Raw genomic sequence first — 25,219 nt, forward strand, 5'->3', positions numbered from 1 at the left:
ATTAAATGCAGTCAAATTCACATTTTCACCTCGGGGTAGGATTCTGCAGTAGATGTAATGTTGCAGGAAGACCGTGCTGAATAAATGTCCTCAGGTACTCCCCATCAAAACTGCTCTGAAATGTCCTCTTCCCTGATTGTCTGATTGCGTCTCTGATTGTGATTGCCAGGTTGCGGCTCTGTCAGGCGATGCGCGACGCTGTCTCGATATCTGCAGGCGTGCCACTGAGATCTGCGAGCACTCCGGTCGGAAGGGTGCCATTGGATTGGTTGGAATGAGTCATGTGATGGAAGCCTTGGACGAAATGTTCTCTTCGTCCTACATCACAGCTATCAGGTGTGTTGGGGGACGGGGGGAACGTGCAGTTCCTGGCTGTGTGTTTTGTTTATTGAAATAGGCTTTGGTTTAAGTTGGCCCATTTTTTTGTTATTTTAGTTATCTGTATTTTTGTTTATATCTTTTTAAATCTCACTAGGTTTAATTGTGACCTAAATGGTGCCCAAGAAGCTCATGTGCAAGTTTCTTCGCAATGCAAAAGGGTTATCATTCTTGATGTAGTATATTTTAAATCGATGGAGGATTTTGTTCCTCATTTGACCAAGTAGTTCTGATTTAAGTGTGTTTCCCCCCCCATCATGGTTGTATTTATATCATGCAGTCGTGCTCCTGATGATTAATCTTGTTCCTATCTTTTTCAGATGTGCCTCTCTGAAAGAGCAGCTCTTCTTGAGGGCTGTGATCGCAGAGTTTCGCAGGCTGGGTCTTGAAGAGGCCACTTTTCAGCAGGTAGAGTCTGGTTGTGTGGCTGTAAGGTTATAAACATCATATTCGCCTGTGCATTTATCATTCTTTCAAAACATCTTTGCGTTGTCTATTGATTGAGAGCGGGGTGAGGACATTGTAGGTCAGAAAAAGCTCAGAATTTGAGATTAGTCATAAATTGAGGAAAAAAACTTGGATGTTCTCGGAGATTAAAAAGTCGTACATTTGCAAGAAAAAAAAGCCACAAACTTATGAGGGGGGAAGTTACAAATACAGTGGATAGAAAGTGTACACACCCTGTTAAAATGATTAAAAAAAAAGACTGATAAATAATTTCAGGACTTTTTCCACCTTTAATGTGACGTATAACCTGTACAATTCAATTGAAAAACAAATCTGTTGGGGGGGAGATGCAATAAGTTGGTTGCATAAGTGTGCACACCCTTAAACTAAAACTTTGTTGAAGCACCTTTTGATTTAATTACAGCATTCGGTCTTTTTGGGTCGGCGTCTATAAGCCTGCCGCATCTCGACTTGGCAATATTTGCCCACTCTTCCTTGCAAAAGCGCTCCAAATCTGTCAGATTGCGAGGGCATCTCTTGTGCACAGCCCTCTTCAGGTCACCCCACAGATTTTCAACTGGATTTCGGTCTGGGCTCTGGCTGGGCCGTTTCAAAAATTTTTTTTTTGGGGGGGGGGTCATTGTCATGCTGAAAGATGAAATTCATCTTCAGCTTTCTAGCAGACACCTGAAGGTTTTGGGCCAAAATTGACTGGTATTTAGAACTGTTCATAATTCCCTCCACCTTGACTAAAGCCCCTGTTCCAGCTGAAGAAAAACGACCCCGTAACACGATGCTGCCACCACCATGCTTCACCGTGGGTATGGCATTCTTTTGGTGATGCGCAGTGTTTTTGTGCCTTTTGGAATTGTGGCCAAAAAGTTCAACCTTGGTTTCATCAGACCATAACACATTTTCCCACATGCTTTTGGGAGAGTTGATGGTGTTTTATTTTTGCAAAATTTAGCCGGGTCTGGATGTTTTTCTTTGACCCTACCTCATTGTCCAGACATATGGAGAACACGGGAGATTGTCACATGTACACAACCAGTACTTGCCAGAAATCCCTGCAGCTCCTTCAGTGTTAAGGCCAATTTATGCTGGCAACCCAGTCCTCGCAGATAGCGTCGCAGACAGTGTCTGCGTAGCCCTCCCACCTTCGCAGACGCTCTGCGCGCACCTCCCAAAAATTGTGACCACCGCAGAAGCCTCGCAGACAGCGCCGCAGACCAGAGGGCTCTGATTGGTCCGCTGTACACGCACTTCCGCTTCCCTACTTTCCCGGTTTGTTTTGTTTTCACGACCGGCGTTTTTAAAAACACGAGTGAAGATGGAGCAGCACGAAGAGCGGTTGATTGAGGAAGTACGTACATCTATACGACTCCAGTTCTAGTCATCATAAAAAAAAAGTTCTAGTCATTATAAGTAACCGGAGGATAAACACTCCACTAACCACACCCACCAACTACTCCTAGCGACTTCGCGCCCCCTTGCGTTGTGCCAGTGAATAACATCGCGCACGCCTATTATCCCTGCTCAACAATAAATTACAACTGTCTGCGAAAAGCTATCTGCGAAAGTCTTGTCGCACGAGCATGCAGAGGCCTTTACTGTAGGCCTCTTGACAGCCTCCCTGTCCAGTTTTCGTCTTGTCTTTTCATCAATTTTGGAGGGACGTGCAGTTCTCGGTAATGTCACAGCTGTCCCATATTTTCTCCTTCTTGATGACTGTCTTCGCTGTGCTCCATGGTATATCTAATGCCGTGGAAATGTTTGTACCCTTCTCCTGACTGATACCTTTCAATAATGAGATCCCTTTGATGCTTTGTAAGCTCTCTGTGAACCTTGGCTTTCGCTGGAGGATGCAACGGAGTAAATGTCTGAACTTTTATTTGGGGTTAATCAGAGTCATTTTAATTGATGGCAGGTGTGAACCCAACAAGACTGAATGCTGTAATTAAATCAAAAGGTGCTTTTAACAAAGTATTAGTTTAAGGGTGTGCACACTTATGCAACCAGCTGTATGTGGGTTTTTTTTTCAATTGAATTATACAGGTTATAGGTTGCATTTAAAGGCGGGAAAAGTGTTGAAATTATTTATCGTGGTCTCATTTTTTAACATCAGAAAAAAACTATCATTTTAACAGGGTGTATACACTTTTTTTTTTTTTTTTTTTTTTTTTAATATCCACTGTATATGAAGGAGGCGAATCAAATAGTGGGTGGGGTGGGGTGGGGGGTTTTGTTTGTTTTTTGTATCGCTGTCCAGGAACCACAGCAAAATGGACAAAGACTGTGTTGCCTATAATTCTTGGCTCTACTGTTTCAAAGTTCCAGATTTGGGGAGATGAGAAGAATCCATGCACTCAAAGTAATGGTGAACTGAAAATAAACTGTTCTTGCACAATAATTGGATGCATGCATGCAAAAGTTTGGGCACCCTTACTGAAAATGTCTGTTACTGCGAATAGTTAAATGAGCATCAGATGAACTGATCACCAAAAGGCATAAAGGTAAAGATGACACATTTCAGCATTTTCTGCAAGATTTGGGTTTTTTTTTTTTTTTTGTACAATTGGAGAGTGAAAAAAGAAAAGGAACAGCATGTGAAAGTTTGGGCACCCCGATACATTTGAGTTCTCAGGTAACTTTTACCAAGGTTCCAGACCTTAATTAGCTTATTGAGCTGTGGCTTGTTCAAATTCTTCGTTAGGAAAGGTCAGATGATGCAGATTTCAAAGCTGTATAAATTCTCTGACTCCTCAAACTTGTCCCTAAAATCAACAGCCATGGGCTCCTCTAAGCAACTCCCTCGCATTCTGAATAATAAAATAATTGATGCTCACAAAACAGGAGAAGGCTACAAGAACGTAGCAAAGTGTTTTTCAGGTAGCTGTTTCCTCAGATCGTAATGTTAAGAAATGGCAGTTAACAGAAACAGTGGAGATCAAGGTGAGGTCTGGAAGATGAAGAAAACTTTCTGAAAGAACTGCTCGTTGGATTGCTAGAAAGGCAAAAAAAAAAACCTGTTTGACTGCAAAAGACCTTCAGAAAGATTTAGCAGACCCTGGAGTGGTGGTGCACTGTTCTACTATGCAGCGACACCTGAACAAATATGACCTTCATGGGAGAGTCATCAGAAGAAAACCGTTCCTGCGTCCAAGCCGCAAAATTCAGCGTCTGAAGTTTGCAAATGAACATCTAAATAAGCCTGATGCATTTTGGAAACAAGTCCTGTGGACTGATGAAATCAAAATAGAACTTTTTGGCCACAGTGTGCAAAGGTATGTTTGGAGAAAAAAGGGTGCCAAATTCCAGAAAAAGAACACCTCTCCAACTCTGAAGCATGGGTGTGGATCGATCATGCTTTGGCGTTGTGTTGCAGCCAGTGGCACAGGGCACATTTCATTGGTCGAGGGAAGCATGGATTCGAATAAATACCAGCACACTCTGGAAGCAAACATCACCCATCTGTAAAAAAGTTGAAGTTAAAAAGAGGACGGGTCCTACAATAAGACGATGAACCAAAACACACCTCAAAATCTACAATGTAATACCTCAAGAGGCACAAGCTGAAGGTTTTGCCCTGGCCCTCACAGTCCCCTGACCTAAACATCATTGAAAATCTGTGGATAGATCTCAAAAGAGCAGTGCATGCAAGACAGCCCAAGAAACTTGTAGAACTGGAAGCCTTTTGCAAGACAAATGTGTGAAAATCCCCCAGGTAAGAACTGAAAGATTATTAGCTGGCTACAGTGTTTACAAGCTGTGATACTTGCCAAAGGGGGTGTTACGAGGTACTAACCATGCAGGGTGCCCAAACGATTTTTTTTTTTTTTTCCTCTTTGGGCCCTTTTCCTTTTTGGTCATTTTGAAAATGTAAAATATGCAAATAAAAATATTTTTTGCTTAAAATATAAAGGGAATGAGTCATCTTTAACTTTATGCCTTTTGGAGATCATTTCATCTTCAACTTGCTTAACTGTTTACAGTAACAGCAATTTTAACCAGGGGTGCCCGAACCTCTGCGTGTGTGTGTGTCTCTCATTATCTCTAGCCGCTTTATATGTGCAGATAAACAAAGCTGTGCAGTTTCGACATTCATGTCTCGTTACATCCAAGAGGCACAACAATCTCAAACTTCCTGGCTGCAGTGCATTCTGAGAAATGGAATTTAAAAATTCTTGGTCCATTTATTCTTTTATATTGTGCAGTTGAGGAGGAAAGACTGCATTTCCTCTAATTCTCGGCTCAGCCGTGGTGTCTGTGGTGTCTTGCGTTAATCCATCCATGCAAACTGAAGTTGTGTGGTTCCTTCACAAAAAAGTGAAACACATTATTTTTCAGAGTTTTAATTCTCATAAATGTGAAATCTCTTCTCCCCCTCCAAATTTGTGACTTATTTTTTTTATTTATTTATTTATATAAAAATATGGGCGGCATGGTGGTGTAGTGGTTAGCGCTGTCGCCTCACAGCAAGAAGGTCCTGGGTTCGAGCCCCGGGGCCGGCGAGGGCCTTTCTGTGTGGAATTTGCATGTTCTCCCCGTGTCCGTGTGGGTTTCCTCCGGGTGCTCCGGTTTCCCCCACAGTCCAAAGACATGCAGGTTAGGTTAACTGGTGACTCTAAATTGACCGTAGGTGTGAGTGTGAATGGGTGTCTGTGTTAGCCCTGTGATGACCAGGCGACTTGTCCAGGGTGTACCCCGCCTTTCGCCCGTAGTCAGCTGGGATAGGCTCCAGCTTGCCTGCGACCCTGTAGAAGGATAAAGCGGCTATATATATATATATATATATATATATATATATATATATATATATATATAAAAAATGGGCCCCCCCAGAAGTTTGTAACTCGACAGTCTCAGAGCATCAGAGGGTTTCCTCCCCCAGCACCGTCATTTTTAGTTTAGTTTTTTTGACCTCCAGTGTCCCACATAAGCCGACATAAATGATAGAGACCAAACTCAAAACGATTTCAGTGTGTGCTCGGTTAAATTTCACTGAAGGTAATGTTTTAGAAACACATTACAGGTGCTTTAATCATAAACAGATCATTTAAAAAAAAAAGAAAAAAGTGTTGGATGTTTTTATTAGATTAATTTACCATTCATTTCGATAAAATTAGACATATTCGCCAGATTTGTGGGAAATTAATCTGACCACATGCAGCGGTCATTATAACAGTCGTCTTGGTGAAAATTAATGGAGTATATTTTGGAAAAAAAAAAATCTCCCTGTCGAGAAAATGGAGCCAAAGTATGGGATTAGATGTATTTTAAATGCTCGCAAGAATTCCGAGGGGGGAGTCAAACAATTAATACAAAACCAACTATGTGTGTGATGTATTGTATTCTCCATCTTTATTAATGTGTTAAGTAAGGAATAAAACATGACCGGGTAGTGTGAAGTTGATTTTGGATTTTTATTTTTTATTTATTATTATTTTAAAGGCCATTTATGTGGAGCATCTGTCCTATTACCATTAGAGCTGTTCTATTTAATCAACTTTCTAACCAACCTGTTCCTAGAATCCACTGTGATGTCCTTTATTTTGAGGGAAATGGGTCATGTTTTGAATAACTTTTTTTTTTTTTTTTTTTTCTTTCCCTCACAGCTTTCTCACACCCTGCTCTAACCATGTGGTTGACCTGTGAATATACAGTTGGCACTAAATAAGGACGGTTTCTGTTTCTATATTTCAGGTGTTCGTGCAGCACCAGGCCCTGTGTCGGGTCGAAGGGCTGCAGCCGGTGAGCGTGTCCGAAAGCCTGGCTGTGTGTCAGAGGTTAGGAGCTTGTCGCCTACTTCTGCTCGAGCCCAGCCGTCTGGATCTTCTCCTCCGTGTTCGCCTCAATCTCAGCCAGGATGATGTGCTGTATGCCCTAAAGGCAGACTGAGTGATACTCAGTGTGCATGTGTGATATGAACTAACTAACTAACTCCGAGGCTTTACCTTAAAACCTGAGGAAAGCTGAAATTTAATATACCAAGGAGATATTTGGTTGGATATAAATCACTGGACCAACTGGTACTGCCTGAATAGAAGAATCAGACCGGCTGATTTAAGTGGCACTTAATGCTTTGTATATAAAATAACAGTATTTTTACATCAACTTGGGCTTCTCAGTTAGGTAGTTTATTGATGTTGAGCACAAAATGGACTGATTTAGAAGTGAAGAAATGTTGTTTTTAACACTGGAAAACAAGCCTCCTCCCATTCTGTGTTCGCTTTATCATCCAGTAAGGTGTGTGTGTGTGTGTGTGTGTGTGTGTTTTGAGTTTGTGTAGTGCTTTCATGTGCCAAATAATTTTATCTTTATGGATTTAGTTTTAATATTCTTGAACGCCTAAATAAAGCTATCGAAAGTCAATGAGGTGTGTGGGATTTATTTATTTAAATAATTCTACTTAACTGTTACTACAGCAATGAGATTACCCAAGTGTACTGTTTTTTAGCTTGTGGGCAACTTTGGTAAGAAGCTAAAACTACTCTGACATTCTGTTCATGAAGTGGTCAAACTGAAGCTTGAGTAAATAACCGCATCCAAAAAACAACTGTCATGAAAAACACTCGTTACTGGATAGGAGTTATTCGTATCACTATGGTTTCAAGTCATTTACTGTTGCTTTGTGTGGCACAATTTTTAGTCGGATTTGTACAGCAAAAATGCAATATTGTTAATGCTGGAGTGATCAAAATGGGTTTGTTTATTTATTTATTTTTTTTAAAAGGACATCAGTTTTGCACATATCCTCCAAAAAAGGTATAACAACAGTATTTGATGGTTAGTCATCTCCCCCCCCCCCCCCCCCCCCCAAAAAAAAAGGGGGGAAAAAATCAAGTACAATAAGTTGTAGGTTATCTAGAATGTTGGTGGCACAGTGGTGTAGTGGTTAGCACGGTTGCCTCACAGCAAGAAGGTTCCGGGTTTGAACCCAGCGGCTGGCGAGGGTCTTTCTGTGTGGAGTTTGCATGCTTTCCCCGTGTCTGCGTGGGTTTCCTCCGGGTGCTCTGGTTTCCCCCACAATCCAAAGACATGCAGTTAGGTTGATATGGGGCCGCCTTGGGCTGAAGTGCCCTTGAGCAAGGTACCGAACCCCTGACTGCTCCCCGGGTGCTCTGGTGTGGCTGCCCACTCCTCCGAGTGTGTGTGTGTGTGTGTGTGTGTTCACTGCTTCAGATGGGTTAAATGCAGGGGATGAATTTCAGTGTGCATGTGACGAATAAAGGTTTCTTAGTTTTTTTAGGGTGTGTGTGTATGTTTTTAAAAAAAAAAAAAAATTGAAAATCAATTAAGAAAATTGGCTATTAATCCAATTTAAAATAACGTACAAGATAGTGAAATATACATACATCTGCAAGTTGTTTTGCTATAGTGTATTTTAATATAAAAATGCGATTTTATAACATGTATTTGAAGCTCATTTTAGTGACTGCGCACTGAGTAAATGTAATAGTTTGCAACACACATTATGAACTCCATTTCTCCCCGAATAAACATGTACCACTATGAAAAATGCAATAAACGTTTAAACATTTGCCTCAAAGATGAGATCTTTCGTTTTCCAATATTTGTTGAGTCAGTAAAAATGGCAAGTTTGAACTTCTTATGCATCAAGGTACTGGGTTGTTTTTTAACAAATCCATCCAAGTCTATGGGCCTCAGAATATGATGGAATGAGTTTGAGCTTTTTGCCTGGCTTATAAAATAGCAAAGTTATGAGAGTGAAGCAACTATTATTGTCCATATCAGAAAGTACAACAACTGTTGGGTAATGTTGAAGTTTCGTTCATTTGGTTTTGTTGAATCACTGTGGCAGAGGTGCCCTCCATTAGCATGGTTTGCATGTTGAGAATGATGTCCTTGAAGATTTTCCATGCTGTACAATTCCTAGTCTTCAGATAGGAAGCAACAATGCATATTTACACTCCTCTCAGAGATGCTCATGAGTTTTAACCCCTCTTTCCATCTTACTTTAATGCTTTCAAACCTGACCGGGTTTACCTATTGCATGTGGGTTAAACCCCAGTAGTTTTTGCCCTGCTTTTACTGCACTTTGCCTGCTGGAAGATGAATTTGCCCCTTCCTTTTCACTCTTTCTTCTCTGTTGCTACGTTTTCCAGGTTGGTATAAAGACCAGTTTTGGTTTGGAGGCTCCCAACATCAGCCTGCAAATAGGAGTGGTTGAGGATGCTGGTGGTAGAGGCTGAAAAAGTGTCCGAACAGAGAGGAGAATAACTGCAGACTGTTTTCTCAGGCTGATCTGATGAGGCATTAGGTCCATACACGTAATCGTTCCTAGTCAGGCATGAGGTGTCTTGGGCAGGGCTGTACTTTAAGATCACATAATCTCTGCTCATCTCCAGGACCTGCTCCTCATTCCTATCCACAGCCAATTCATATTGGGAGAAATATGGGCAGTTAGATGTCCAGGAAGGTTTCGTCATGACTTGAGTCTCCTTTTCTGACATGATCTCCACCACAGAAGCAGGGATGTCATCATCACACTGTTTGATGATGTTGGGCTCCTAGAATGTTAGCACAGTATTATTTCTAGTAAATAGAAAATAAATATGGAATTAGTAACACCAGTACCATAGATATTTATAACAACTAATAGTGCATATAAGTCGTGAATAGAGCGGTTATTTGGCAATGTTATGTGCACTTATTAGCTGTGGGTTAAAGTGCATGTAATGCTTTAAAATGAATATCATTAGTAACCACCGAAATGAATTAATAAAGTGTGTGGGGGGGGGGGGAATATTAATTATTTATTTTGTTATCGAGCACAAAACTATTGATAAATCGTGCCGTCTGGATCCTGGAAAAAGGCAGCTAATCTAAAGTGACAGTGGGTGAGGTTTGTACAAACGAAGCGGGCAGATTTCGTGTTGCATACCAATAATAAATCTGATTCATCAAGTGTTCACCACCAGAACGACCACATGAGAATTATTGGAGCAAAAAGAAACACATTTATTTAATAAATGACATTTGATCTGACATTTGGACAGTTTGTTGATTCTCTTATCACCTTCATATTTTCTTTCAGTCATTACACTGTGTTTTAAAGATTATATTTCTGCATTTATTGAGGTACATATTTTCCCTATATTTTGCAGTGGCCAGCTTAGAATAAAAATCCTCAAATCAATCTGTGTTTCCAATTCTCTCTGGCTGGTGGTGCGCTATCGGCGGTGAGTGGGACTGTCGTGAACCGAGTGAACTGGCAGTTTCTCGTCTTGGGGGCTCAAAAAGATAACCGTTTACTTCGGAATATCCTTGAGAATCATCTGCCCCTTCATCCAACATATAAGAATCCCAGTCACTATCAGAATTCTCTCCAAAACGTGATTCCATATCAAGACTGGTCTAACCACTGCTGCGCACGGGAACTAAATTGATACCTGGATCTTTGTTACACGTGTGATGTCACGCACCCCTTTGGGATCTGCCGGTTCAGTCTCCGCAGATTCCGTGAAAATTGGCTGATCTTATTGATTTTCCATTAATTTATGGCCTTTTGGATCAGCTATGGTTCGAAAACACATGGTCAATCAACATAATGATTGTTGCTTTGTACAAGGGAAAAAAAGTGTGGTTTAGGGGCATTAAATTCACTTTAATAATATATATTTAAAAAAAAAATTTTTTTTTTTAGAAAATGTAATTTTACCTATTTGCTTATGAAAACCTTTCGAACACATGCAAATGGACGATGCTTTCTTAACTAAATTCTAAAATGCCAGCTAAACTAACTAATTCAGTTCATTTGTCAAATTGTATTATTAGTATGCCAAGATATAATTTACCCAGTGTTGTCCATCGATATCTTTCAGGAAATTTTCCAGCACGTCGTTCAGGTTTGGGACTGGTGGCCATAGAATCTGCTTGAGCTTACTAAAGAACAAAGATTGTCAACATAACATACTAAATACATGCTTGCCTCTTTAGAATTTTGTATAGTGTTGATCCATATGTTTGTTGTTTAAACTGACCTAACATATCTGGATAAGGAGATGAACAATACAACAGAAATGATGAGCAAGCCAAAAGGCACACATGCAATAAACAGCAACCCTGTATCAGGATAAAAATACGAGTAAACATCTCGTTAAGTCTTGTGTTTCTTGGATTATGATTATGAAAGTAAGCTTGAGTACCTGCATTTAAAGACCGTTGTTTTGTGAGAAGTTCAGACCAAGCACTCCACTGTCCGCTGTAGAAAAATCCATCGGGGATAGTTTTTACTTGGATGGTGTACTGGCAGCTTGCTTGCACATCCAGACAGGTGCTAGTACCCGGATTTTCCACTGTAAAAAACTGACACAGTAAAAAAGGAGTTAGTCTATGAGATGAAAGTTTCTTCTATCTAATCATATTCCTTTCTTGTTTAGTTATACTTGATTCGATAGTTTTATTGCTTGTCTGTCTGCTTGTGCTTGTTCCTTACCTTCCACTTGCTCTCTCCTTGGAGCTGGTAGCGAACCTGATATATTAAATGTTCACATATTTGTGGAAGAGGACAGATCCAGCTCAGACAAAGCTGTTCTCCAATGAGCTCCTCCTTCAGCCCTCCTGGAGGCTCTGTTTTGACTAATCATGGAAAAAAAAAAGACTTGGTATGAAGTAAGGATCTTACAATAAATACAACATTTCTAAATACATAATAAAACATTTGCTTTTGAGAACAGCGGTTTAACTGTGTTTAAACCACAACACTGTTGAATACAGGATTCTGATCAGGTAGAGAGGAATATGCTTTAAGTAAGGGGTGATATTGAGCCTCATTTATCAATCTGGATACGAAACAGATTTCTTTGTAAATATTTTGTAGGATAATTGGTATGCATGAGAATCCTGTAATTTCAGATTAAAAGTAGACGGCCTTTCAATTTCATAAAATCGGTGAAATTTGCTCATTGTGATATCTGTTTATTTCTGTAATATTAAAAAAAAAAAAACAAGCCATTCTGTGGCTGGGAAATTATTTAATTTGAGGAGATTCCCGAGCAAATAATGTGCATGAAATTGCTTGCTTTGCGCAGCCAAGCAGACAGAGGAAGTCCGTGTGCGCATGCCCATGCTTACCTTAGCCTTTGTAGTCTTCGTCATTTTTCTGTCTACCTAGAAGACCCACATAGGGGCCATTTGGCCCGACCGCTTTTCCCCAATACACTAATCACTCATTTTGTTATGGTAATGAGGCTGTTAGTGGCAGTTTGTGGGGTGAGGAGGTCACATTTCACACACTTCACACTTCAGTGGTGAAGTCATGTTGGCTACTTCTGTGTGAATGTGAGAATGAGGAATAAAAACACATTCTATTCTAAAATGTGAACATGTGAATGTCCCATGTGACCATAACGACTCATGTGACTGCAACCAGACAATTGTTTGATGGATAAATACCTCAGTGCACATGGACTATCGCTTCAGTTCCCTCAAGAATTTTGTGGTGAAAGAAGCTCCTCTCCAAGGAACGAAGATGCAGAGATTCAACATTCAACAGGCATTGTAAGATTTCATTTCTAAGCTGTAAGGTAACTAACAGCCACATTTCCATAACAAAATGAATGTCTACAGGGAGGACTTGGGGCCAATTGGCCCTCTTGTGGGTTTTCTAGGTAAAAAGGCCAAATGGCCCCTGTCTGGGACTTCTAGTGTTATGGGATGAACACGGTGTGAATACGCTCCTGTGAGATGTGGACAGCTTCCAGTTATCACATTAAACTGTTAGAGCAATTCCAGCAGTATTGCCTGAGATCCATCTGCAGCATCAAGTGGCAAGGCAAGGTATCAAATGTTGAATTCCTGGAACAGTGCGGTGTTCCCAGTGTGGAGAGTCAGGTCATCAAAGCACAGATACGCTGGGCAGGGCACGTCAGAATGGAAGATTTGAGGATATCCAAGGTGGTGTTTTATGGTCAACTAAGGAGTGGCAAGAGGTCAGCTGGATTGAGCATGGCTGAGGTACAAGAATACACTCAAATAACACCTGAAAGCATGTGGAATCCCCCTAAATACCTGGGAGGCAAGTGTTCAAGAATGTGTGCAATGGCAGAACAGGGGGAAGCCATGGCCTAATGGTTAGAGAAGCAGCTTTGCAGCCAAAAGGTTGCTGGTTTAATTCCCTGGACCAGTAGGAAAGGCTGAAGTACCCTTGAGCAAGACACCTAACCCCCAACTGATCCCCAGGCTGCTCTGGGTAGGTTGTATGTTGCTCTGGATAAGAGCCACGGGCGATTGCTCTAAGACAACGAGGGAGGCTCAGCCTCCTCTAAAAATGACGAACATCGTGTAGGATGAATTGCGCTAGGCTTATGTTATAGCCGACCTTATAACATTGCTATTTCAGATCCAGAATCACAGAAATATATGTGCTCAACCCAACTACAGTGCAAAATCATTCCGTTATAACTTTCCCCATTTTTCCCCCTCGTGACAGCGTGATGCAGCCCAGCCTCAGTGGACTTCAATGGCATTTGGGAGCTATGCGCTTTTCAATCTCAAAATGCAAGACGATTATTGGACAAATACTGCGAAAACGCCCGCCCCACGGAGTCCCATGGACTCCCAGCCTCAGTGGACTTCAATGGCATTTGGGAGCTCTGCGCTTTTCAATCTCAAAATGCAAGACGATTATTGGACAAATACTGCGAAAACGCCCGCCCACCAGACTCCCAGCCTCACAGTGGGCGGGACATGGCAGTTTCCGCGAGGAGACTGGTGATTGGTGAAAGTGGCAGGATATTTTCTTTGATTGACAGCTCGTTTCAAATATAGACAGGCAGCGGTGAATTTCAGTTCAGTCCCATGCGGATTCGCAAGTGGTGTGGTGTATTGTAAGAGATCAGCTTACATTTCGATTTCATTCATTACATACGGTTTCTACCAGCTTTTTTAGTTTGTATATATTTTCATTGTAAATAAAGTGTAAATATAGTGTTGTCAAATTTGCTATCTTAGTTCCAGAAATTTCGTTTATTTGAGTGACTGAACTTGAACTTGAGGGGGCTAGTCAGCTAGCAAGAAAGCTGCGCACGGATGCCAAGCATTGCTGATTTAATTTTAGCGAAGCCATTTGCCAGTCTTCCTTTCGAGGAAAAAATTAAAATTAAAGAGCAGGGTAGACCAACGCCTCAAATTGACTTGGTGAAAAAGGTAGGGAATAATACTCATTCCTTTCAGCTCTCCTGGAACGAGAAAGTGAATTGGCTAACAGCAAGTGACCCACATCAACAACAGTAAATAGGCTACTTTAGTAATATGTCATGGATGGACCAAAAATATAGAATCTATTTAAAATGTTTATGCTGACTATATTATATTGGAATATATATTTTTCTGGATATGAATTAAACACAGCTACAATTTGGAAAACATTTTTAAACAAAAACACAGCCGAGAACATTTCACACTACAGACCTGGATTAAAAGTGAAGGGTTATCAAAATTGTCAATAAAACATTTCTCAGTCAAAATAAGTAAAATATAGGGAAAGTGTCATTGAATGAAATGTGTGGCACCCAGCTCTATGTTTGGCTCCCCAAGGTCAGTGCTTGTGCCTATTCCAGAACACTCTGCTGTTACTGCTGAGGTTCCTGACAAAGAGCTGCTTTCAATAATGATCAATTTTTAAACAACATGCCACAATTTTAAACTATAAAATGTTAAAATATACCCCCCCAACACCACCATCATGTATATTGGACAGTAGGCTAATGGGCCAAAAGAACCTGTTATTTCACAGTTTGTGACCCTGCCAACAATCAGCCAGATCAGAGGCAAGAGTATGGGCAAAATTGATGTGTTTTTTCTTTTTTCTTTTAAAATCTGGAAATATTGTAACCGACCAGCCTCCCCTGTTTGAAGGACTACCAGCCGCCACTGATAAGAGCGTCTGCTAAATGTAATGCAATGTACCATGAAAACATTGTGCCGTGAAGGGGTTTCTCTCTTTGAGATAGATAGGACCATGAACATAAGTGAGAACAGAGCGAGGAGGAAGGTGCTGCCTGTCACAATTGACACAATCTGTATGTGTGGTAATTGCGGCAGAGTCTGCAGCTCAAAGATTGAGCTGTAAAGCCACGGATGAACTCACCGCTAAATCAAACGTGGGGATACTCATGCATCGCCTTTCGACATGAGACTCCATCACAATTTAAAAATAAAGAACGATATACTATCATGCACATTTGCACACATTAAAACACTTCACAAGTCTCACAACACCACTCTGGTCTGGAAGTGAAACCACAGCTAATCTTACAGTTGCCAATCCATTATCTTTAGCTTTCAGTGGGTGGAAATTTCATCATTATTGTCTTTAAAGAGGAAAAGGGGAACAACATCACAATTATGCCTTCCAGCTGTGAAAATGCTGTTATCATCCAAGGACCCTCCATCTAATTTAATCCAACAATAACAGAAAGTAATCAAGTTACGTTACTTTAATGTGTATTGTGATACTTGGATTAGGTTACTGATGACGGTTTCTAACAGGTAATTAGTAAATGTATCAGAAGAGATTTTTAAAGTAACCCTCCCAACCCTGGCCAGCACTAAGTGACCATTAAGCGACTGATCTGGTATGTCTCAAGCAACAATGTGTTGTATATTCCCTAGTTTGCTATCATCAGGCTATGACAAGCACATGCCTTCCCACTTTTCCAACGTTGCATTCTGGCCAACGGTTGCAAAGACACTTTGCTATGAATAAAAAAAGTGGTTTCTTTGTGTGATATGCTTGGTGTCCACCATCATCAGAGTACAGATATCTCCAGATTTTGGCAATTGTTATGCTGTTAGATAAAATACATTTTGTTGGCAATAGGGGTGAGTCAAAATAAGTTTCACTTCTGAGAGTCATTTTGTATCTCTGCATTCATTAACATACTGTATGTATGCTAGTATGAAGGCTTATGCAAACATTTATACACAGCTTTACTAAAAGATGATGTCCATTTTTGTTAACAGCATAGGGATTTAGCATAGCTGCTTAGGAAGGCTGCTGAGGGAACAACTGTTTTTAGAAGCTATACTGTTAGAAATAAGGGTACAGTAGGAGTCCATTTCTGTCCCCCAAGGTAGAATCTACACTAATGGACCCCCATAGGGCTCATTATTGGACCTCAAGGTAACTAATGCCGCTTTTCCACTACAAACGCGGCTGAGTCGGGCTGAGCCGTGCTATGCTGAGTCGGGCTGAGCGGGGCTGTTGGAGTTGCATTTCGACTACAACCGCGCTGAACCGTGCTGGCTGGAAGTGGGTGGACACATTGGGTGGCGTTAGCGAAAGTGGGTGGACGTCAGGTGATGTCGTTAAGCAGCGCAAACAGTGACATCAGTGAGCTTTTAAGTGGTAGTCTCACGACCCGGATAGTAAACAATAAACATGGAGGACATGGAGTCGTTAGTGTTGCTGGTCTTGGTGCTGTGGCTTGTTGTCACCGACAACGCGGACAGATACTGGCAAGAGCGTATAGATGAGGCGAGGCGCATAAGGCTTCAGAAATTCTCGTAATTCGTAATTCTTCTCCTTCCGGGTTTGCGGTGTTTACAGATCCCAGCGCGCTCGCGGGGCGTGTGTGGGCATGTGAGGACACTCCTCCTCACCAATCAGTGCACAGGGGAGTGTCTGCTCACGCCCCCAGCCTCACTCGGCTCGCTTTGGCTCGCTTCAGCCCCACTCCAAAACGGTGCAAGTTTTAGGGGCTAAGCAGGGCTGAAGCGAGCTGAGTCGTGCTGCTCTGAGGTAGTCGAAATGCGAGCCGTGTCGGGCTGAAGTGAGCTGAAGCGAGCTGAAAAAGGGTAGTGGAAAAGGGCCATATGTGTACCTTTTTAGGGCTAAAAAGGTACATACATGTACCCAATCAGTATATAAAGGGTATACATAAGTACCTTAGAGGGTACTGCACCAGTGACAAACCATTATACCCCTAAAGGTACAGTAATTTACTTTATTTTCGGAGAGTGTATAATGTAAATGATAACAGGAATGATATTGTTTTGCGGATGTTCCGCAACATTAAACATAACTATAAACTGAAAAAAGTATGACGTGCCATTCTTTAATAAATAACAACTGTTAGAATTGGATTAATATTCTGTAGTAGGACTGTCCTTTGAACCACAAATGTGCATATTATGAAAGTTATCCATCCATCCATCCATCCATTTTGGCATATCACTACAGTGACGTGGCTGCTCTGCCGGCTTCAGCCATCAAAGTCTCCAGAGAACATTTCAGTAGTGGTTTCCTGTTGCCTTCTACTGGATTATTATAGAGGTTTTCTCCTCTCAACTTTTCACACCTACGGACAATTTAGAGCCACCAATTAGCCTAACCTGCATGTCTTTGGACTGTGGGAGAAACTGGAACACTTGGAGGAACCCACGCAGACACGGGGAGAACATGCAAACCACACACTGCAAAAAATTAAATCTTAGGAAGTTTATTTGTCTATTTTCAAGTCAAAACATCTAGCCACCTTTATTATAAGACATAATTGCCCAACAAGCAAAACCTCATTTAGCTAGAAAGGCTAGTTTTTAGACAGTCCATCTTGAAAATCTTGTATAGACAAAATGTCTTGAAAAAGTCTTATTTGGAGCACCTTTGAAAATAAAACAAGTTTTTTTAAAAAACAAGTAAGTACATTTTGGACATTTGTCAAATGCGGTTCATCTTGTTTCAAGAAAAAAACAAAACAAAGTAGGGGAGAGCGGGGTAAGATGAGCCAGGGGGTAAGATGAGCCACCCCCTGTTTCTAAGAAACAGTAAACAAATGTGACCATGTGACCACATTCAAAGGGGGCCGGGACCATTTACTTACACTTGTGGAGAGGAGCACCACATGTCAAACTAGGTGAGGGACATATTTATAAAAATGTGTTTTTGTGCTTTCTAAGTCAATTCCATGTTTGTCCACAGTGAAGATGATTTAGAGAAGACAAAAGTAGAATAATATTTAGACACATTAGGGTTAAGTTAGTGGCTTTCTAAGCTATGATATGAATGCTAATAAAAATAATTTTGATTAGCCTAATCCCCTTTATTAGCATTTTTCTACAAAATGGTGGCCATGGGGTAAGATGAGCCATTAGATGTGGGGCAAGTTGAGCCACTGGCTCAACTTACCCCATTGGTGGCTGAGCTTACCCAATATGGATGACACTTAAGTTTTCACATTTACTGGTCATATATGACAACAACATATATATATATATATATATATATATATATATATATATATATATATATATATATATATATGACATCAGATGAGGAAGACCAGTTGTTAGATGTGGGGGATTATGTTGTGGCAAAATACACGGGGAAGAAGAAAGTGCATTTCTTCATTGGCCAGATAATCAAATTGGATGTCTTCGAAATAGAGGCAAGATTTCTCAAAAGAAGCCGGTCATGCCATGGCTCTGCAAGAAAGCCAACCTTTGTCTTCAAAGAGAAAGATGAGGCTGTCCTGTCAAGACAGGATATTGTGAAAAAATTGCCCCGCCCCTTTACTGTTGAGGGGACAGCACGGAGGGAGAGGCAAATGGTGTTCCCTTGCCATTTGAACGCTTGGAACATTGAATAATGATGAAATGATTGAATGATTGATGGAATGATTGCTGCATGTTTTAGCAATGTTTTAACCTACTGAAAGAAATAAGATTCTTTTGGCACTGTTCTACTGTTTTAATAATTTCTATAATATAGTATATCTCTCATTCCCTCTCTAACCATCCCTCTTTCTATCTATCTACGCATATCTCTCTCTCTATCCATCTATCTATCCCTCCCTATCCCATCTCGTTCTATCACCTCTCTCTTCATCTCCCCTTCTCTATGCAACGGCCCTATCCCCCACTTGATTGACTTGACTTGATTCACTGATTGCATTTCTAATAATAAAAGTTGTTTACTTTGTTAACCTAACATGTTTTGTGTTGGCTCAATTTACCCCACACAGTGGCTCATCTTACCCCGTGCATGGGGTAAGTTGAGCCACTTGACATTTTTTTTTCAAGAGGTAATATCACTCTAACCATAAGAGCTTATCAATTATGTTTTGCTCAGATAGTAACAGTACACTTTGAAATTTGGTATGGTGTGTAGACTGGAAGCAAAAATGGCTTTAACATGTAGTTATGATGAAAAATGTAAAAAGTGGCTCATCTTACCCCACTCTCCCCTATGCTTGTTTTGGGAATAAATGAACTTTACTGAAATCTTTGAATCTTGCCCCCAAAATGCACTGTTGCTTTGGCATTGTGTAAGCACTATAAGTCAAAATGCGTAGACGTTTTTTTTTTGGTGCCTGACCTTGTAAACCCCTTGTACACATGAATAGTCAGTGCCCCCAAAATGCACTGTTGCTTTGGCGTTGTGTAAGCACTGTAAGTCAAAATGCGTAGACTTTTTTTGTGTGCCTGATCTTGTAAACCCCTCGTACACTGCACTGTTGCTTTGGCATTGTGTAAGCACTATAAGTCAAAATGCGTAGACTTTTTTTTTTTTTTGGTGCCTGAGGTCCTGGGGAAGTGGAATCTTAAGAGATGTTTTAATGTTTGAATGTTGAAATGGGAAAAAAAAAACTTGTTGCAATGCTACACGTGTCGTCAACTTGATTCAAGATAGTCTCTGGTCTCATATCTAGAGTATTTTACTAATTACAGGTCACAAAAGGGGCGGAACGGTAGTGTAGCGGTTAGCACTGTCGCCTCACAGCAAGAAGGTCCGGGTTCGAGCCCCGTGGCCAGCGAGGGCCTTTCTGTGTGGAGTTTGCATGTTCTCCCAGTGTCTGCGTGGGTTTCCTCCGGGTGCTCCGGTTTCCCCCACAGTCCAAAGACATGCAGGTTAGGTTAACTGGTGACTCTAAATTGACCGTAGGTGTGAATGTGAGTGTGAATGGTTGTCTGTGTCTATGTGTCAGCCCTGTGATGACCTGGCGACTTGTCCAGGGTGTACCCCGCCTTTTGCCTGTAGTCAGCTGGGATAGGCTCCAGCTTGCCTGCGACCCTGTACAACAGGATAAAGCGGCTAGAGATAATGAGATGAGATGAGGTCACAAAAGGAGAATCTTTTAAGCTAGCAATGCTTAGTTGTAGAATTTAACAATCCTAATATTAGTATATTTATCTTAAATTCAGTTTTTACTGCTAAGACTTTGTCATGAATTTAAGTGAAATACCCTTAAAATGAAATAAATAAAAATGACTTGAATGGCTAAATGTAAGAAGTACGATCTTGTTATAAGAACTATTTTGATTATTTTGAGTTAATTAGATCTCGCATAATAAGTTCCCCAATCTTATTTTGGAATTATTTCATCTAAAAACAGGTTAGATTTTTCATCTTACTTTAAGAAATCTTACCAAGTCAAATCTGACTAGTTCCACTGGCAGATTTTTTTCACCTGATTCAAGCAAATATGCTTTGTTTTAATCTTTTATTTCTTATTTTTGAAAGGCCATTTTTTGCAGTGGCAGAAAGGCCCCCGTTGACTGCTGGGCTCAAACCCAGAACCTTCTTGCTGTGAGGCAACAGTGCTAACCACTACACCACCCCATGAAAGTTATAGTGTGTGAAAAATAGCTTACTGCTGTTGTTCATCCTGAACACATCCATGTAAAATGTTCGGTTAAAGAGCCCAGATGTGGCCGTGAGATAAACCTGAAACTTAGTGTGTTCCTCCCCATAGAGAACACACTGATTTGCAAAGGCATTACTCTTGTCACAGGTCTTCCAGTTCCCCCAAATATTTCTGAAAAAACAACAATAATAACAGAGATTTCTTTTATTATGAATAGCGGAGACTACAGTGTAAACTCCAGAGATTGAAAAGGCATAGTGTTACCTGTCAGTTTGTCGGTAATGTAGGTTCACATCACCATATCGCTCCTCGTTCCACTGACACTGAACTTGGTGCAGATCAGAAGTGTGGCACTTTAATTCAATGTCAGCTACAACAAACACAAGGGGAGTTTAGCTGAATCATTGTCATGTTTGTGACAGTTTATCAGATTTATTCACCCCCCCCAAATAAATAAATAAATAAATAAATAAATAAATAATCAATCAATCAATCAATCAATCAATCAATCAATCTCCCGAATATAGTTGTGGCCAGTTTCCACCCATCAGGCAGCTGTCCCCATCACACAGCAGCTACCAACCAGGAAAGGCTCTTCCAAGGTACGTGAAGAAAACAGAAACTTTTCAAACTGCTGCTCATGTAACATCAGCATGTAAGGAAGCGTAACACACTTGGAGGAAAGTGCTATCCATCCCTTTCTGAATGCATGTACTCACAGACGCCCATGATTGGCTTGTGTGGCTATGATTGGTAGTGGAGAAAGAGTATGCCCCCCTCCCTCCCTGAGAGTATGGCCAATTTTGCTCTCTTGGTCAGGGAAAACCTGTCACACTTTTGTGTTTTTTGAAAAAAAAAAAAAAAAGGTAAAGAGTGTCTGTGAGAAATCTACAGAATAGTTGTGAATCTTGCAATGTATTTTTGTCATTGAGCTCTCTCACCTGCCATCTGAGGCACCATGATTGTAACTGGAAGTGACCAGTCACTCCAGTGGCCTCCAGTATCAGTAAAACTGCCCTTAACCCTGATTTGCACTGTGCACAGCTGTCCTGGGACCAGGGAGATCAATGTATACTCACATCTGGATCCTTTCTCCTACAAAATAATAATAATAATAATAATAATAATAATAATAATATGCACTACAAAACATTTTTTATCGAAGAAGTTTATTTATGAATATGAATCTGTTTGCAACTCACCAGTTTAACTGTATCCTGTAATGCCTTAGAGCTGTAACGTAGCTCATACTGCACATGATTTTCCAATTCTTTTTGTGCTGACCACTTCACAAGAATTTGCCCTACCTTTCCAGTAGGGTGAAGAGACACATTTGATGGAGGATCAGACAGGCCTGGAGAGAAGAAATGCTCATTAATTACTCATTAACAGATGCTAACGCAGCTTAATGTGCACATTATTCTTACGGTTGTCTTCTATATCAAGGCTGCGGTTGTAGACAGTTGTGTTGGTGCCTTTATCCACAACTCTGATGTGTGTGGGGACGAACAGGAAGACATCATCAGGTGGGAAGAAGCAGACATGGAGGATTTTTCCTTCCGCAGTCTCTTGCTGATTTGTATTACATCTGCTCTCCGCACTGCCACTGAATAACAATTACTCATAAGGCCACACACACAAACTATATGAAACTATTTATTCTATCTGAATTCACTGGATATAAGCAATCGCACGCGCTGATTGGCTATTCTACTACTAGGATATCAGCTCATATACCATGAGTATAGAAAGACAAAAATGGCGGCTTTGTTATGAAGTATTTAAAAGAAACAAAAATAGCTAAAAGAATATACCCCCCCCCCCCCCCCCCCCCCCCCCCAATCTCCTGTTCCACACTCCAGCCCATTTGGTGGCGGTAATGCACCTTTAAGTTGGTTTGCCAACCACCAAAAAACCCAAAAGAAGAAGAAAAACAACATGGCGGAGCGTGTTGCTGAACCAACTGAGGACAAAATAAAAACTCAACTCGAAAACAAACCCCCCAAAAATACAAAAAAAAAGCAACAAAATGTGGAGGAAAAGTATTTGATGGTAAGAATGTATCTTTTTTTATTTGTCAAGAATTATTATTATTATTATTATTATTATTATTATTATTATTATTATAGCATTTTTCACAAATTGCTCCTGTCATTTCGTCGGTTTGTTTACATTCTAAGCGGAAATGATTTTGTCAGATGTTTTGTATAAAGTTTTTATTTATCGAATTTACAAAAAATAAAAATACAAATGCTTTGTTTCTCAAAATCCAGTGAATGTGGATAGAATAAAACAGTTATTCCATTCAATCTCATTGTACATGGCTTATAGCCGATTTAGCGCTACGCTACTCGTTGGCTATCAGGTCATGTATGGCTCAATTTTGTGGAATAGCTGTTAAATATCTATAGTTTGTGTTTATTGGAAATTAATTAATTAAGTAATTAATTATTATTATTATTTCCCATAAATATCAGAATTCTAAACAACATAACAATACAAATAATTAAAAATCTGAAGTTAAATAAATACAAATGCATAAGTATAAATTAAATTGCGCAGTGGCGCAGCACTGTGCACACTGAATCATATCTTGACAGGATGTCCAAAAGCACTGGGAGAGAGACGATACAGGTGGAGACACGACAAGATACTAACAGGAATCGCCAAATGGGTGGAGTTCCAGAAAGTTAGAGCCAACAAGAACCAGGCACCTCCTCCTGTAGTCACCAATTTTCACCTTCAAGGTGACCAGGCTCCCAGGGCAAAGATGATAGCCATGAACTCACCTTCCATTTTACAGTATGCGGCCGACTGGGAGTTGCAAGTGGACTTGAGAAGGAAACTTATTTTTCCACAAGAGGTAGCAGTGACCTCACTCCATCCCGACATGGTACTGATATCCAGAAGCACCAAGACCATCATACAAGCTGAACTTACGGTACCTTGGGAAGACAGGCTAGCCATCTCACACCAACAGAAAAAAGCAAAATACCAGGATTTGACTGACGAGGCTGTTATCAAAGGATGGCATGCAAACACTTTTCCCATCAAAGTAGGCTGTCGAGGTTTCCCAGCAACATCGGTGCGCTACTTCTTGCAAAGGCTCTGCCTGGAGCCGAGGCACTTGAAGAAAGCCATCAGGGAAATAGGCCTGGCAGCTGAGACCAGTTCAAGATGGCTGTGGTTAAAGAGAGCCCACAGTTGGAACCCTTCTGCAGGTGAAGGCTAATCACCCTTTGCTGCCCCACTCAGGCGAAGCGTACAGGTTAAGGGGCGAAACGCTAGTGAACCTGAGATACTTGCTGATGATGCAGAAGGGTTCTCAACGTTGTGGAAGCACAGACCATCCTCTTACTCAGGAGTACTAACATAGGGAGTTTCCTGTTATTCTCCAGCACCATCATTCTAGTAGCTTCAGGCTTGTAGCAAAGCATCTTTGATGTTTATCTCATCTGTGATTAAATGTTGATAGTCAAAAGAGCTCAGGTCTCTGGGTGTAAATGCGTATCACCCACACTGCAGCCTCACTTATGAATTTTGGAGATTAACCACAATAATTAATGAAGGCAAAGGTTCCCAGTGCTGGTCTTGGAGTACCTCTTGTCCTACGATATATTTTTAAGTTTTAACTAATAAGCTAATGAACAGCCTTTCCTAAGTTGAATTTTATAAAAAATGCTATTTTTTTTATCCCTGCAGATGTTCTTTATTATGCTTTATTATGTTTTTTTTTAATTGATAACTAGTTTCATTGCATGTAGCACTCACCCATCTTCTATTTTATAAAGGAAGTCATAGGATTTTCCCACAGGTGCCTCCCAGAAGCAAGTGAAATCTGAAAACTGTCTTGTGAAGCACGCTGGGTATGGCTCAGCAGCCAGCAGCACCAGATCTGAAAAACAGAAACATGATAAATACTGTGGTGTACGTAAGGAACAAAGCAGAACAGGGTGTGCTGTTAGCATCCTGAAGATTATTTTCATATAACAACACATCCTAAAGTATCTATCTATCTATTCCGATTATACCACAACAATTTGTCAGTAATTTTTTTAAATTAATGATTGAATAACATACAATACTTTCTTAAACTTTATAACTATATTTCATGTTGTAGGATATCTGCAAAACAAGTTTCCGTTATCAGTATTCATCATTACATCATCAAAATGGATGAAAAGAAAATCACATCTATAATATACGTCCGGAGAAAATAATGCTGCAGATGGATAAAACATATCAACTTGTTTTAGTGCACAAGTCTACCTTGACAGTTGGAACATTTTAAATCTGTAATTTGATAGTACCTTTAGACCGTTAACACAGGAACAATTTATTAAAGTATGCCAACACTTCCTGTGTTAAATGATTGCAACAAGAAAAAAAGCACTGTTTTTTCCCCCCTACCTTGTTTTGACAGACGAGGGTCGCAATTCACCTGCACAGTCAGACAAAAGAACAATATTGACCTGGTGATCCGTAGATCCATTGTTTGTGCCGATACTCTTTTATATGGTACCATGACTATTCAGATCAGTGAGAGTTAATTGTCTTGGCACATGTGTGCATTTGTGCAGAATAAGTAAAGGAGTGAATTTGTGTTGGGTGTTGGGTAGAACTTGAACATGGTGGGCGGCTCTAATGTGTTGGGCCCTGGCACAGTAGGAAGCCACACAAATACTCTTCTCACACACACACACACACACACATTTATGCACATTCACAGACCAGTAGTTACAACATCCTAACAAATATTTACATGCAGTATGAAAACTGATCTC

The 25,219-nt window shown here is 40.5% G+C and overlaps 2 protein-coding genes across 2 annotated transcripts in view; one reads left to right on the forward strand and one right to left on the reverse strand.

Annotated features, from left to right (window-relative positions):
- LOC132885368 (origin recognition complex subunit 1-like) overlaps positions 1 to 7,197 on the forward strand; it is a 46,635-nt gene extending 39,438 nt beyond the window's left edge. The window contains exons 16-18 of the mRNA XM_060920004.1: positions 170 to 336; positions 699 to 786; positions 6,529 to 7,197. Of these exons, the coding sequence (XP_060775987.1) occupies positions 170 to 336; positions 699 to 786; positions 6,529 to 6,723 (450 nt within the window). The 3' untranslated portion in view covers positions 6,724 to 7,197. The remainder of the gene's footprint in view (positions 1 to 169; positions 337 to 698; positions 787 to 6,528) is intronic.
- Positions 7,198 to 8,189: 992 nt separating this feature from the next.
- Positions 8,190 to 25,010, reverse strand: mpl (MPL proto-oncogene, thrombopoietin receptor). Its single transcript, XM_060920005.1, has 12 exons — positions 24,846 to 25,010; positions 24,207 to 24,330; positions 21,863 to 22,041; positions 21,638 to 21,789; positions 21,377 to 21,530; positions 20,700 to 20,805; positions 20,443 to 20,606; positions 11,285 to 11,427; positions 10,995 to 11,154; positions 10,830 to 10,911; positions 10,644 to 10,731; positions 8,190 to 9,356 (listed from the first exon to the last, which is right to left on the reverse strand). The coding sequence occupies exons 1-12, from the start codon at positions 24,958 to 24,960 to the stop codon at positions 8,919 to 8,921; spliced, it is 1,905 nt and encodes a 634-aa protein (XP_060775988.1). The 5' UTR covers positions 24,961 to 25,010; the 3' UTR covers positions 8,190 to 8,918.
- Between the last annotated feature and the right edge of the window lie 209 nt (positions 25,011 to 25,219).

The sequence above is a fragment of the Neoarius graeffei genome, chromosome 4, assembly GCF_027579695.1.
Source record: "Neoarius graeffei isolate fNeoGra1 chromosome 4, fNeoGra1.pri, whole genome shotgun sequence".
NCBI classification, from domain to species: Eukaryota; Metazoa; Chordata; class Actinopteri; order Siluriformes; family Ariidae; genus Neoarius; species Neoarius graeffei.

What these genes read in the sequence shown, in the direction of transcription:
- mpl (XM_060920005.1), bottom strand. Translation starts at nt 24,960, where the DNA reads ATGGTACCATATAAAAGAGTATCGGCACAAACAATGGATCTACGGATC. An exon ending in CCCTCGTCTGTCAAAACAAG is followed by an intron (nt 24,331 to 24,845) that starts GTAGGGGGGAAA and finishes TCTGTTTTTCAG; the next exon opens with ATCTGGTGCTGCTGGCTGCT. An exon ending in CATGGTGCCTCAGATGGCAG is followed by an intron (nt 20,806 to 21,376) that starts GTGAGAGAGCTC and finishes TGTTTGTTGTAG; the next exon opens with CTGACATTGAATTAAAGTGC.